Raw genomic sequence first — 14500 nt, 5'->3', positions numbered from 1 at the left:
TGTGTCCTACTTGTGGTGTTTCCTACAAGATCTTGGACAGTCACTTTGGGGGATCTCAGTTTTTTCTTCTCTAAAATGGTCAAGTATTGAGCTGGCTAAAGTTAGCCACAAGCTCCTAATGGTCCAGTCTGACTTGGGTTTGGATGCAGATCTTTTAGAAATAGGAATTTTTTTTTTTCTCTTAAATCCTGGACCAGATTACAGATCTCTGAAAGAAGAGTTCAAGTGTTAGGACGTTCTTTTCCCTATTCCCACAGACATAATCGAACACTAGCAGGCCCTCTCTCTCTCTCTCTATCACACACACACACACACACACACACACCAGGGCAATCTCTGGTTTACCTTCTTTGGGTGTAGTCCAGCTCCTGGGTTCCACTCTAGCTGATATCCCATATCCTGCTGGGACCAACAATGGGGCAGGCTGGCTGAGGTGGGGCCTGTTTGTGGAGATCTCTTTGAGACAGTTCTCCAAGCCCTGGAGGGGAGAGCTCCCAATTGGACTTGCTGCAGAAACCAAACAATCTTGGCTTTAGCTATGCAGTTTGAAGTCTGCAAATCTTAGGGTTCGATCTCCCAATCCCTGCCCAGATTGGCTGGGGTCCACGAGCACATGGCCAATCATTTTTGTCAAATCAGGGTAAAGTAGCAGAAATAAGATATCAAACAGATAAGTCTATGATATACAACATTATGTAATTATCTAGTAATTGCCTTAGAGCATTACAAAGTATAATGCAACATCTGAGGAAAGAAAGGCTTTTAATGATAGAGGAATAGAAGCTTTCTGGATGATATGGACTTTGAAAGATGAGTTAAATTCAACAAATTAAGAGAGACGGAGAATATTCCTGGTCTAGGAAACAATACAAGCAAAGGTATGGAAGCATAACAGTATAAATTGGGCATGGGTTGGGGTGGGACATGGGATAAAGAACAGTGTAGTTTGGTTGGAAAATAAAATATACAGAAAATATTGCAGTAGGTAACACCAGAGGGGTGGAAGCCTTAAATGACAGAAAAGTTTAAGTTTTTTTGAGCAGAAAAATGAGATTAAACCTACTCTAGACCTAGGAGGCAGTTGGATGGCTTAGGAGAGAGAGTGCTGGGTCTGGGTTCAAATTGACCTCAGACACACATAATCTATGTGATCCTGGGCAAGTCATTTAACCTGTCTGCCTTAAGAAGTAAATAGCAAACCACACTAGTATCAAGCAAACTATAGACAGTTCTGGTCAGCAGCAGCTGGTCAACAGCAACAAAAACTTAGGTAATAAAACTTAAAACGACACCAAGATTTTTGTCTATCGGAGGACATTCTAGTAGTGGTATGAAGGATTGATTAGAGCAAGGATATGGGCAGGAAACACTGTAAGGAGGCAGTAAGATACAGTAGAAATAGCATAGAATTTAGAGTGATAATATCTGAGTGTAAATCTAACCTCTATTATCAGCAGTGTGATGTTGCCAAAGTACTGCCTACCTAGGCCTCAGTTTACTCATATGTAAAAAGGAAGTTGTTGGGTAAACTTTCCTTTCCAAATAACTAGTCTAGGGTTGTTGTTGTTGTTTTTTTTTTTTTTTTAAGAATGTACACAAGGAGATATGAGTATCAGTGGGAAGAGAGGTGGGGACGGATGATTGGAGAAGGAGTTGCAGAAAATGGATTCTACAGGATGAGATAACAATGTATAAGTATTGAAGGAATGAGAGTTAAGGAGTCTTCCAATATAGCAGAAAAGGTAAATAATGAATAGAAATAGTAAACTTGAAAGGAAGACAGGTTTAGAAGAATGATGACCTCAAACTCAAACATGTTGAGTTTGAACTCTTGGAGGACATCCAGGTGGAGATATCCTGCAAACCGGTGGGTTTATGTAGATCCATGGGTCTGGGAGACAGATGAAAAATCAAGACTTAAGAACCATTTAAATGGAAGTTCAAAAGTTTTGGGAGTGGATATAACTTCCGAGAGAAGAGAGCCAGGCAGAATTTCTAGAAAGAGATTGAAAACTTGGAAAGAAGAAGATAACTTGAGGAAGAGACAGGAAAGGAACATTTAAAAGGTGAGAAGGAAAATTAGGAGAGACTGGCAAGTGAGGAAAGATTATCTAGTGGACAGAAATGGTCAGAATGTATGAAGACTGAAAAAAGGTTACTGGATTTGACAACTGACTATAATTAGGAATTATACAAATAAAGTTACTCTGACCCAGAAATTCAACTACTATACCTCAAGGAGGTCAATGATTAAAAAAGAGAAGAAAAAAGATGATCATCAAGACCTTTTTTTTTTTTTTTTAAAAAAAAGGCCAGAAAGAAGCCGACAGGCAAGACAGCTTGGTTTAAGAAAAGCAAACTGATCTAAAAGTTTCATGAATAAGGGTTTTTTTTTTTTTTTTTTTTTTTTTGCTCACCATAAATTAAAAAGGCCTATAAAAAATAAATTTTTAAAAAAAGTCACTGGTTAAACAATCTTGCTCTTTTGTTGCTGTTGTGTCATTTCAGTCATGTCTCTTCGTGACCCTGTTTGGAGATATTCATGGAAAAGATATTAGAGTAGCTTGCCTTTTCTTTTCCAGATCATCTGACAGATAAAGAAATGAGACAAATAAAGTGACTTGCTCAGGGTTGTATACCTAGTAAGTAGCTGAGGCTGGATTTAAACTCGGATCTTCCTGACCTATCCTGACTATTCTGATCTATACTTTCTGACTAATTCCTGACTCTATCCACTCTGCCACCCAGCTACCCCAATCTTCGTCTTAAAGAATTGATAGATTCCTTCCTCATTTCAGCAAAGAGGCAGACTTTGGAAGGAGAATGGGGTATATGCACTGTTAGGTGCTATATTACATCAGTTTTGCTTAAAAGTTTTTGTTTATTCGTTTATTGTTTTTTTTTTAATATATGGAAGAGTTCACTTTAGGCTTAAAGAGCAATATTTGTACTTTAAGAACAAAGGCAAAAAAAGAAAGCAGTGAAGGGTTCTTGTTCAGATATTAGCTTGACCTGGACAGTCCTTTGAGACTCTGTGATGTTGATTCTCAAGTAGTGCCAAGGACCTATTTGAATAAGATTATAGAATGTTATTTTGTGGTAAATTGGATAATGAGAATTAACCAGGGATGAAGCCAAAATAGGAAGTGGACTAGGGTAGTGAAACTTTAAAATGGAAGGATATGGGGTCAAGGGTAGGTACAAGGCAAGGGAAGCTAAAAAGGGGAAGATTAAGATGCTTGCAGTAAAGGCAAGGGTAGGTTTAGTGTGAGCAAGGGAGTGGGAGAAAGAAAAATAAGAGGTAGGATCTGGAAGTCTAGAAGGGGAAATTTTAAAATTATGAATCTTAGAGTTGGTACAATTGCAAAAGAAAATGGGAAATTGGTGTTCGAGTCCCTGGATGATTTGGGAGGTCATTAAATGACAGCAACAAAAGGTAGTGATACAAGTGAACCACATGGATTTTTAAAAAGAAAACATGATTGAGGGATGGTCTCTGGAAGTGAATTGGAGATCAAGGTGTGTATAGCATGCGTTTTATGTCCATTTTACAAATGGTGCTTAAGAGAAGCTCTGTGATGTGGAGAATGGACACAGAAATGATCTCCAAAAGAGAAGACCCCAAGGAATATGGTGTTCACAGAGCAGCAAATTTTGGCAAGCTTTAAGGTCAAAGGAAACTCTAGTGGGGAAAGAGAGCCTTCCTCTAGAAATGGAAACACCAGAGTCACCTTTAGCTTCACAACCTGTAATGGGCTGTGGAATTAGACTGCAAATTCCTTGTGGGCAGGAACTGATTCGGTTCCTCACCAGCAGTTCAAGTACTCCCCATTCAACTGTACCTTGTGATTAGGTGAGACGCTCCCAGTGACAGCGACAGAGAGGGAATGACTCCCCAGACTCCTTCCTCACAGTTGATCCAGACCACCCCCACTTCCCCCATCCCATCTCCCACCCTCACTGCGTCTGAATTGCTGAAGACAGGGCCTAGAAGGCCCGGCTCACCTTCTCTGCCCCATCGTCCCTGGCTCCCTTCCAGGCTCCTGAGATCCAGGTCCCCATCTGTGCTGCTGGCTGAGGAGAAGCTATTGGGGGTGTTGAGGTGGCCTGGGTGGCGAGCAGAGAGATCCTTTACACAACCATGAGGCCCCAGAGAAGGTAGAGAACCTGTGGTCCCTGCTGTGTGGAAAAACATACCCCCACTATCAAGATATTGCCAGAAATAATGCGCTGTGATCTACCTTGGTGACAAATCCCTTCCAAAGTGGGAGAAACAGGGGCATGATATGTGGTGGGACCCAGAGGAATGCATGAAAAGGATATGGCTTAGCTATTCCAGGATAAAGCAAAGATAATCTGGAATAAGACCCGGCAGCATCATGGAATCAGAGAAGGGGCCTTTGAGGACATTTAGCCCTTCCCCTTCGTTTTACAGATGAGAACATTAGAGAAGTGAAGGGGCTTGCCCAGGGTCACACAAATAGGACAGCTGACACACGAGGTCCTCTGACTTGCAATCGGCTGTGCTTGCTGCTGTACCACTGTCAGGGACAATCCAAAGAGCAGCAAGAGAGGCCCATAAATTCTGTGGTACTGTTCGGTCTGAGGTTCAAAACCTCTCCTTGACAACCTGCCATAGGGCCTAAGATTCCCTTGGTCACTTCTTCCAGCTAAGGCACTGAAGGCCACTAACATGCAACTGTTGCCTAGATGACCTAGTTGCACTCATTCACAAACTCAGCAAGCACCCATTTACCAGGTTCAAGAGCAGAAAGTTGAGGGCCCTGTGAAACCGGGATGGGACAGATGCCTTTGGATGAGAGGAGAGGCCTCTGTAGGGCACCCTAGTAAGACGGGAGCAGCCTGGAACTTGAGCACTCTGTAGAATCCCTGCATCGGGGAACCTGGGGATGTGAGGGGGAAACCTGAAAGAGTGCCGGGGTTGGAGACAAAAACAAGCTGATCTGGGCTTGTGGTGCACCAGTTAGGACCAGAAGGACCTCTCTCTCCCTCATCCCTTAATATCTGTCACTGTCTTCACCAGCACCACACACTTACCTTCCATGGGCCACCTGCGGGCCAGAGGGTCGGACCTCCGCTGAACCGTCTCCACCTGCCCAGGGCTCAGGCACCAGGGGTTGCTCAAGGGCTGAGGGCGTATTGATCTGTTCAGGGGGATGTCCTTCAGATAGGTCTCCAGGGCCTCCAAAGGCGAGCTCTGGGCACTGCCAGCTAGGGCAAGAGACATCGCTGCACAATCGTCATCACAAGCAAGATACCAAGGGGGTGTGATACGTGTCCAGACTTCAGACTCCGCAAAAGGAGCACAGGAAGAACCTGGCCCGGGGAAGCCAATTTGTAAAGGAAATTCCCTACGGGGCTGTAGTGGGTTTCTTGTCTAACCACACAGCCATAATCAAAGCACCCATGCTTCTCTCTGGGATCAGGACTTTAGCCTCATATTAATCATTAAATCGTTACAGAAGAGAGCTGTGAAACCAGCCAGCATGTTGGAGAAAAGGAGTGAAAAAAGGAAACGAGAAGGGGTTTAGGTCCATACCAAATCATTTATCAGTGGTTTCCAGCTTTTTCCGTCTCAATAAATCATAACAAAAGCTCCTCAGAGATCATCTGATTCAGCTCCCTCATTTTACAAAGGAAAAAACAGATGCTAAGAGATGGGAAGAAATTTGCCAAGTTCTCACAGCTCTTAAATGATAGATGTAGAATTTGAAGCCGGGTCTTCTGGCTTCCAGGATAATACTCTTTTTGGCTACTCCATGTTGTATCTTCACTTAAGAGTGAGCAAGGGGCAGCTAGGTGGAGCAGTGGATAGAGCACCAGCCCTGAAAGACCCGAGTTCCAATCTAGTCTCAGATACAGAACACTTCCTGGCTGTGTAACCCTGAGCAAGTCACTAGCCCCAGTTGCATCAGCAAAAAAAAAAAAAAAAAAAAAAAAAAAAAAAAAAAAAGTGAGCAAGAAGGGGTCTAATGTGCAGTATGAGGGATCTGGGTTAGGGACTAAAGTGCACTTTATAACCCTAGGGAATATCCTTCCCTATGATTTTGGGTCTGCTCTTTCTATATTTAACATTTTATTTTTCCAGTTACATGTAAGACAATTTTTGACGTTTTTTTTTTTTAAACTTTGAGTTCCAGATTCTCTCCCTCCCTCCCTTCCCATCCCCCCATGTCCCACTGTAAAGGCATATGTGAAGTTTTACAAAACAAGGGTCTGCTCTTTCTCAAGATAAAGATAAAAATCAGAAAACTTGTAGAGAGCTTTCAGAGCCCAAGGTCTCCAGGATCCTCAAATAACAAATAAACTATTGGAAAATGAAAGGACAGGCTTTACTTCCAGCAAAAAGGAGCAGTTCTTTCTCAATTTACTCTCAGTTCTTGTGAGGAAGAATATGGGAACTGGGAATTCCGGGGCTGAGACAAGGAACCTGATGCACCCAACCTAGACTAATTCACTTCCACCCGGCTTTGTGCTGCACTGGTGCCTGGGTCTCACCTTGGTTCATTGGAGTCCAACCCGGCAGCTCTGGCCCCCTGGGGTTCCCATCACCCTCTATACTGCTACCGGTGGAAGAGCTGTGGTTAAGTGTGGTGAGCTCGCAGGACACAGGAGGGTCATGGGTGTAGCTCAGAGGGCTCTGGGTCCAAACATCCTCGGGGGTTCCTTCCATCTTCACTGCAGCAAGAATCCCATGATTAGAGCAAGAATAGAACTTGGAAGTCATCTAAGCTAATGCCTTCATAGTCGAGTCTGTAGTAACAGACAGAGACATGTACCCATCATCCTACTGCAACCCAAAGAAGCTAGTAACTCCACAAGAATGTGAATCTAGATCCTAAAATCTGAAACCAGTTCTCTTTAGAATCTGAAACCAGTTCTCTTTCCAACAGCGTGAATATACTGATCTATAGTTGGCAGATTCCATTCTTTCCTTAAAACAAAATAGCAGATTTCCCTTCCTCTGTCCTCAGGCTCTATTTTTTCTTATCATTTGTATAAGATTCCTACCGGTGACTCAGAACCATGTCTGCTAACTCTAGGTCTGGTAATGTGAGCTCTCCAGGGGCATGGAGCTGATCCCTTACTTCTCTCCTGGCTAGCAAACTCCCTGCTAAGCACTTTTGTTTCATCTTTTTCAGATTGCATATCATTCTCCTTGGCAGAGAAAACAGATGCAAAATGAATATTGAACAGTTCTGTCTTCTCTCTGTAGTTCAGATTACCACACTACCTATGCCAGAAGCAGCACTTTTACTTCTTCCCCCCCCAAAAAAAAAAATCCAAATCCTTATTGCTGTTCTTAGCTTTCCCAGCTCTGGTCAGTGGTCATCCTGCTTCAGTCTCTCCCCTCTCCAGTCCGATCTCTACAACATTACAGAAATAATTTGTCTGAGGGACTGATCTGGGTCATTCCTCTACTCAGTCACTTTCAGTGACTCTCTAGGATAAAACATAAGCTCTTTAGGCGGGAATTTAAATTCTTTCTCAGTCTGGCTCCAATTAAACTTTCCAGTCTAATTCTAATTCTGAAGTCCACATTACAGCCTAACAAACCACCACTAACAGCTCCCCAAATTACAAGTTGAAAGCCATTCCACATTCCTGAAATGAACTCCCTTCTCCTATGTCTACTTTTTGGAAACCTTATCTTCCTTCAAAGATCAGTTCAGGTAACACCTTCCTCAAGCTTTCTCCCATCCTTCTACCTAAATACCTCACTCCAAGCAAAAGGGAACTTTCTCTGCAAGTTTTCCTAGAAAATTGTGTCTAGAAATTTCCTTTATCTCCATCATTTCTTTAGCTTGTATTATAATTAACAATAAGTCAATAAACATTTATTAAGCACCAACTCTGTGCCAGGTACAATGCTAAATGCTAAGGATTCAAAAAGAGGCACAAGACAGTCTCTGCCCTTAAGGAGCTTACAATTTAACAGGGGAGACAATATATATGCAGAGCTAACTAACGGAAGTATAAATAGGAAATCATTAACAGGGAAGGCACTGGAATGAACAGGGATTGGGGAAGGCTTTCTGCAGAAGATGGAATTTTAGTTAGGATCTAAAGGAAGCCAAGTAGGTAGGTAAGTGGAGTGGAGGAGGGAAAGTGGTCCGGACATGGGGGAATATCCAGAGCCAATCTCTGAGTGGAGAAATGGAATGTCTTGTTCAAGAAACAATCAGGAGGAAAAGACTCACATGAACTAATACTGAATGAAGTGAGCAGAACCAGAAGAACATTATACGTAGTAATAGCAAGCTTATGTGATGATCAAGCGTGATGGGCTTAGCTCTTCTCTGCAATGCAGTGATCTAAGACAATTCTAATAGATTTGGGATGGAAAATACCATTTGCATCCAGAGAAAACTGTGGAGATTAAATGTGGACCAAGCATACTATTTTCACCTTTTTTGTGTTTGCTTTTTTTTCCTCATGGTTTTTCCCTTTTGTTCTGATTTTTATGACATAACTAATATGAAAATATGTTTAAAATAATTATATATGTATAACCTAGACCAAATTGCTTGTTGTCTCAGGGAAGGGAGAGGTAAGGGAGAAAAATCTTTTAAAAAATCTTTCAATAGTTGATCAGAGAAATGCAAATTAAGACAACTCTGAGGTAGTACTACACATCTTTCAGATTGGCTAAGATGATGGGAAAAGATAATGACAAATGTTGGAGGGAATTTGGGGAAATTGGGACACTGATACGTTGTAGTTGGAATTGTGAACTTATCTAACCATTCTGCAGAGCAATTTGGAACTATGCCCAAAGGGCTATCAAAGTGTATATACAGCTTTGATGCAGCAGTGTCTCTATTGGGCCTGTAACCCAAAGAGATCTTAAAAGGAAAAGGACACACATGTGCAAGAATGTTTGTGGCAGCCCTCTTTGTAGTGGCTAGAAACTGGAAACTGAGTGGATGCCCATCAATTGGAGAATGGCTGAATAAGTTGTAGTATATGAATGTTATGTAATACTATTGTTCTGTAAGAAATGACCAGCAGGATGAATACAGAGAGGTTTGGAGAGACTTACATGAGCTGATGCTGAGTGAAATGAGCAAATCAGGAGATAATTATACACAGCAACAACAAGATTAAATGATGATCAATTCTGACGTTTGTGGCTCTTTTTACAGTGAGGTGAGTCAAGCCAGTTCTAATAGGCTAATAAGTGGAGAGAGCCATCTGAATCCACAGAGAAGATTGTGGGGACTAAATGTAAATCACAACATAGTATTTTCACCTTTTTATTGTTGTTTGCTTGATTTTTTTTCTTTCTCATTTTTTTCCTTCTCCTTGATCTGATTTTTCTTGTGCAGCATAACAAATGTGGAAACATGAATGGAAGAATTGCTCATCTTTAACGTATGTTGGATTACTTGCTGGGGAGGGAGTGGGGTTCAAGGAAGGGGGAAAAATTTGGAACGCATATTTTTGCAGGGATGAATGTTGAAAACTATCTTTGCATATATTTTGAAAATAAAAAGCTATTAAAACTTAATAAATAAAGTTTTCAATGGTATTTTATTTTTCCAAATACATGTAAAAATGGTTTTCAACATTCATTTTTCAAATTCATTTCAACAAATTTTTCTTATAGCTCCTTGGAGACAGAAATGGTATCATTTTTATTATTTATATTCCCCAAATCTAATATAGTGCCTTGTATCTATGTAGAATGGACCATGTTTAAAAAGTCCATTGAATTGAATTGTAGAAAGAGAACCATTAAATCAGAGCTATGCTCTCTACTCTTACCCACAACCCAAAAGTCTCTTCTCCAGCTTTCCCTATGTCCTCTTTGGCTGTTCACCCTGATAACTGTTAAAAGCAAAGTTGGAGGGACAGCTAGGTGGCGCAGTGGATAGAGCACCAGCCCTGAAGTCAGGAAGACCTGAGTTCAAATGTGACCTCAGATACTTAAGATGTCTTACCTGTGTGACCCTAGGCAAGTCACAACCCCAATTGCCTCAGGGGGGAAAAAAACATAACTTAGAGAAGAAAAAAGTGCATTTATTTGACATTTTAATTAACCATCAACCCTAGAGCAATGTGACCTAAGGCTGTAGTAGATTCTTAGTTCTTCACATAGGCCCGAATCTGAAACTTGAGAAGATAAAGAAAATCTCAAATAAATCACTACCTTTCATTGACTCTGCAAATCAACTTGCACTCTCATTGTCATCTCATTAACACATTAGTTTACACTCACTAACATCTCCATACAAAGATTCCTCTTGTATTATTATCTTACTTAGTAGGAGGAAATAATTTCCAATTCTCTCTCCTGCTATATAACTACAAACGATGCTGCCCATTAGTAAATGGAAAAGGCTAGTGATGCAAAACTGTCTTATCCCACTGTAGAATGAAAATAAATAATCACAGAATCAGAGTTAGTACCTCAGAATTCATCTTGTCTATCCCCTATCCAAATGTTAATCTAGCCTTCACTTAAAAACTCCTAGAAAAGTACTGTATAGTATAATATCTTATTGTATTATATTGTACAATATTACATAGTATAGTAGAAAAAGTACATAAACCAGAGTCAGAAGACTTGAGTCATGTCTCAGATCTTTTACTTACTACCCACATGTTCATAGGGAAGTGACTTAATCTCATTGTGCCTCAGGTTCCTCACCTGTAAGCTAAGGAAGCTGAGCCTCTAAGGTCTTTTTTTTCCCTAGCTCTCATCCCTATAGGAAACTTACTGCCACATAAGGTAGACAATTTCATTTCTAGTTACTTTAATTGGGAATCATAGGCTGCAGATTTAATACTATTATTATATAAACGAGGAAATTGAGGTCCACAGAGGTTGTGATCATCTGAGATTGCCCAGCTGGTCAGAAGGTAATAATCAAGTAAATTTACCATTGTTACTGTAAACAATCCTGTTATTGACACAAAATAGCAAGTGAAAAATGAGGGTTGGAGAAGAGAACTTAATGCAAGTTAATTAAATATATTCATACAATCCAAAGTCAAACATCAATAGTTCTAGGATTTCCCATTTGCAAATGAAATTGACTGAAAAAAAATAGTTTTCTCTTTTCTCTATGTCCTGTATTTTCTTCTTGAATTTCCTGTGAACTGAATACCAGACCCTGAGCCTTCTCATTCTTAATTCCTATCAGTATTCCTAATACAGAGATTGAACAAGCAATCACACAAGAGTTATTCTCTTGAGTATTTATGATTTGCCTGTATATATTCAGCTAAGACACAAAGGCTCAAAATCAGGCTCATACTTATCCCTACACAGTACTCAAAGAGCACTGAGGACCATTAATCTCCATTAGGTACAAGCCTATTTGGAGGGAGGAAAACAAGTGCTAGAAGACTGTTAAGAGTTATAGACTACAACTATTACCTTGCTTGATCCTCACAATAAACCTAGGAGGTAGATGTTACTATTATTTTTGTTTCACAGCTAAGGGCACTGAGGCAGATTGAGTTTAAGTCATTTTCTTAGAGCCACTTAACTAGAATGTAACTGAGTCTGAATTTGAACTCAGGTCTTCTTGCCTCCAGACCCATCACTCTACTGCTCCTCCAGCTGCCTTTCCAGTCCAAGGAGTAGGTACATGATAATCCACCCCTTACCTCCAGAATTCTTTTGCCAAGTCCCTGAACCATCTGTCTGCTGCTGCACCCCTCCACCTGGAAGGCCAGCACATCTGGTCTGGGCTTCTGGGATTTCTTTAAGACAGTTCAACAGGCCCTGGAGTGGAGAATTCTCTGAAATGGCTTCTGCCTTCACTAAGGGAAGAAAAAACAGGCTTTTAGCCACAACTCCACAAGTATGTTCTTGGGCTATGTGACCCTCAGTCATAGGGACTGCAGAATGGGAAATGGGCAGTCACAGGGACTGGGAATGGGGGAGGGTCCAGGGCTGGGATTTGGAGATCTGGATTCTAGTTCTGGCTCTTCTAGTAAGTTACTGCCTGGTCCTGGGGAAAGTCAGTACCTAAGTTAGTCAACTTCCATGTGCTTCAGTTCCTTCACCAGTCCTTCTTACTCCACAGGGCTATTTCTGGGGACTGAGTTGATAAACTGATGTAACAGTGTAACACAAAGTTAAAAGGCAGAGGGCATCGTAAATGATACATGGAAATTTGGGGCAGCAGGCCCATGAGGCTGGTACCTTTACCTAGCTTTCCTATGCCTAGGAGCCAAGAATTCACTCCCTTACTTTAGTTAATGTTATTAATGTCATTTTCCCTTGAGACCTAGATCATGTTAGGTATATATATATGTAGGTATATGTAAACTACATTCTGTTTGTCCAAACCTGTGGACTTAATAGGTATATGGAGCTCCCAGTGAGGAATTCTCTCTACCAAGGTAGAGTGGTACCTGCTCCTTAACTTGCGATTTTACAGTATCCTGGGGCTCTGAGAATTCAAGTGCGTTGCCCTGTCACGTGACAAGATGTGTCAGAGTCAAGACTTTATCAGAATCAAGACTTTAATCTTGGTACTTCCTGACTCCAAGGTCTACTCTCTAACAAGCCCCCTGACTCTCATGATGATAAAGAATATATTTACTATTAAAAATAATAAAAACTGAGCGACTTTAAATAAGAAGTAGTGAGTAGAAAGCTGACCTTGGAACCACAAAGACCAGGGCACAAGTCCTGCCTTGGACATAAATACATACACACACTGACTGTGGGACTTTGAGCAAATGTTGGCAGAGGCAGTGTCTTATGCTAATGAGATCACAAGTCCAGCTCCCATCCTCTAAAAATGACTGCATGTCTCCATGGAGAATATAGCAAGCACTTAATAAATTCCGTGGACGGGTTGACTATACACACAAACATTGCACCACGGAGTGGCTGGACAGACACAGCTCTGGCCATTCCCTCCAAACCCAAAGTGGATCAAGGCCAGTTCACTGATGAATCACAGATTGAAAAAGAAGGGTGGGGAATCATTCTGAGAAGGGAATCTGATCTAGCTCCCTCTTCCTTAGAGGGTCTTAAATGACAGGTGGAAGAAAGCCCAGAGTCAAGTATCCACCTTTCTGACTCGGTTCCCCTTCATCGTCGCCCCCAACACCAAGAACACAAAGCACAGCAACAACCTGGACCCATGTCTCTACTGCCAGGACTTAGCAGCTTTTGCCTCAGAGCCCTCAGGGCCCGCTGGCTATGTAAGACTCACCAGCCCATGGGGGGCCTCTGGGTCTTCGGTCGGAGGTTACTAGTCTCATTTCCCTTGGACTGCTTTGAGGAAAGGATCCAGTAGCAAGAGGCTGTGGGTGCTGGGGTCCCTGGACCAGAATTTCCTTGAGGCAGTTGATGAGGCCTTGGAGAGGGCTGCTTTCAGAAGGACTTCCTATAGCATTTGTCAGAACAAACACAGTCAGCACAAAAACTTCCATGGTCAGTCTTGGTCCTGGAGAACAACTAACAAGATATTTCCCTCCTATGCTAAGAGAGCTGAGGACCTACCAAAGTGAATATATGCTGTCATTTTGTTAGTTTCAGTTGAGGAAGAGCTCATGGAATATATTAGGGAAAGACTGTGAGATAAAAGGCATTAATGGAACTTTAAAAGAAGGAAAGGAAGGACTGATTCTGGATTTAGTAGTCCCAGCTTCAAATCCTAACTAACACTTTCTAGCTGTGTGGCCTTGGACAGTTAACATTTCTGTGTTTCAGTTCCTCCACAGGAATATAATACTAAACACCTACCTCTCAGAATTGTAAGGGAAAAAGTACTTTGTAAAACCTCAAGGTATTCCACTCATTTGAAGTTGCTGCTGTATCACAATGATTCAGAGAATTTAAAACAAAGTCAAGATTTATTGCTATGATATTTTTTAAAATATTCAATTTTTTAAAATGTAGGCAGTATGATAATGAAGGCAACAACAAGGAAACATGTGGTGTCTGAGATTAGACCTAAAGAATTCCAACCACCTAAAAAGTAGGAAAATGATAACGTGAGTTAATGAGAAGCTGGAGAAACTCTTGCCTCAGAGAGCTTTAAAAATACCACATAAGGGGATTTCTTTGACAAAGAGAAGATCTAACTCAGTTTCAATTGATCAATGATGGACAGAAAAAGCTACACCCAGAGAAAGAACACTGGGAAATGAATGTAAACTGTTTGCATTTTTGTTGTTCTTCCCGGGTTACTTTTACCTTCTGAATCCAATTCTTCCTGTCCAACAAGAGAACTGTTTTGTTCTGCACACATATATTGTATCTAGGATATACTGTGACATATTTAACATGTATAGGACTGCTTGCCATCTGGGGGAGGGGGTGGAAGGAGGGAGGGGAAAAGTCAGAACAGAAGTGAGTGCAAGGGATAATGTTGTAAAAAATTACCCAGGCATGGGCTATGTCAATAAAAAGTTATAATTAAAAATAAATAAATAAATTTTAAAAATAACACATAAGGTACAGATAAAGAAAGGAGACTGATTTTCAAAAAAGAAATACTAGTAC

The 14500-nt window shown here is 41.1% G+C and overlaps 1 protein-coding gene across 7 annotated transcripts in view; it reads right to left on the bottom strand.

The window, feature by feature from the left end:
- The window catches only part of KRBA1 (KRAB-A domain containing 1), a 45409-nt gene that overhangs the window by 10393 nt on the left and 20516 nt on the right, over window positions 1–14500 (bottom strand). For 4 of the 7 annotated variants that reach the window (XM_031939343.1, XM_031939342.1, XM_031939338.1 and 1 more), the window contains 6 exons: window positions 13206–13379; window positions 11641–11796; window positions 6520–6699; window positions 5059–5337; window positions 4006–4179; window positions 346–507 (listed from right to left, as the gene is read on the bottom strand). In XM_031939343.1, coding sequence (XP_031795203.1) covers window positions 346–507; window positions 4006–4179; window positions 5059–5337; window positions 6520–6699; window positions 11641–11796; window positions 13206–13379 — 1125 coding nt within the window. The remainder of the gene's footprint in view (window positions 1–345; window positions 508–4005; window positions 4180–5058; window positions 5338–6519; window positions 6700–11640; window positions 11797–13205; window positions 13380–14500) is intronic. The other 3 variants (XM_031939339.1, XM_031939341.1, XM_031939344.1) reach the window with 3 other exon arrangements.

Source organism: Sarcophilus harrisii, chromosome 5 (assembly GCF_902635505.1).
Source record: "Sarcophilus harrisii chromosome 5, mSarHar1.11, whole genome shotgun sequence".
Lineage (NCBI taxonomy): Eukaryota > Metazoa > Chordata > Mammalia > Dasyuromorphia > Dasyuridae > Sarcophilus > Sarcophilus harrisii.
This window is presented reverse-complemented; position numbering and strand designations above follow the sequence as displayed.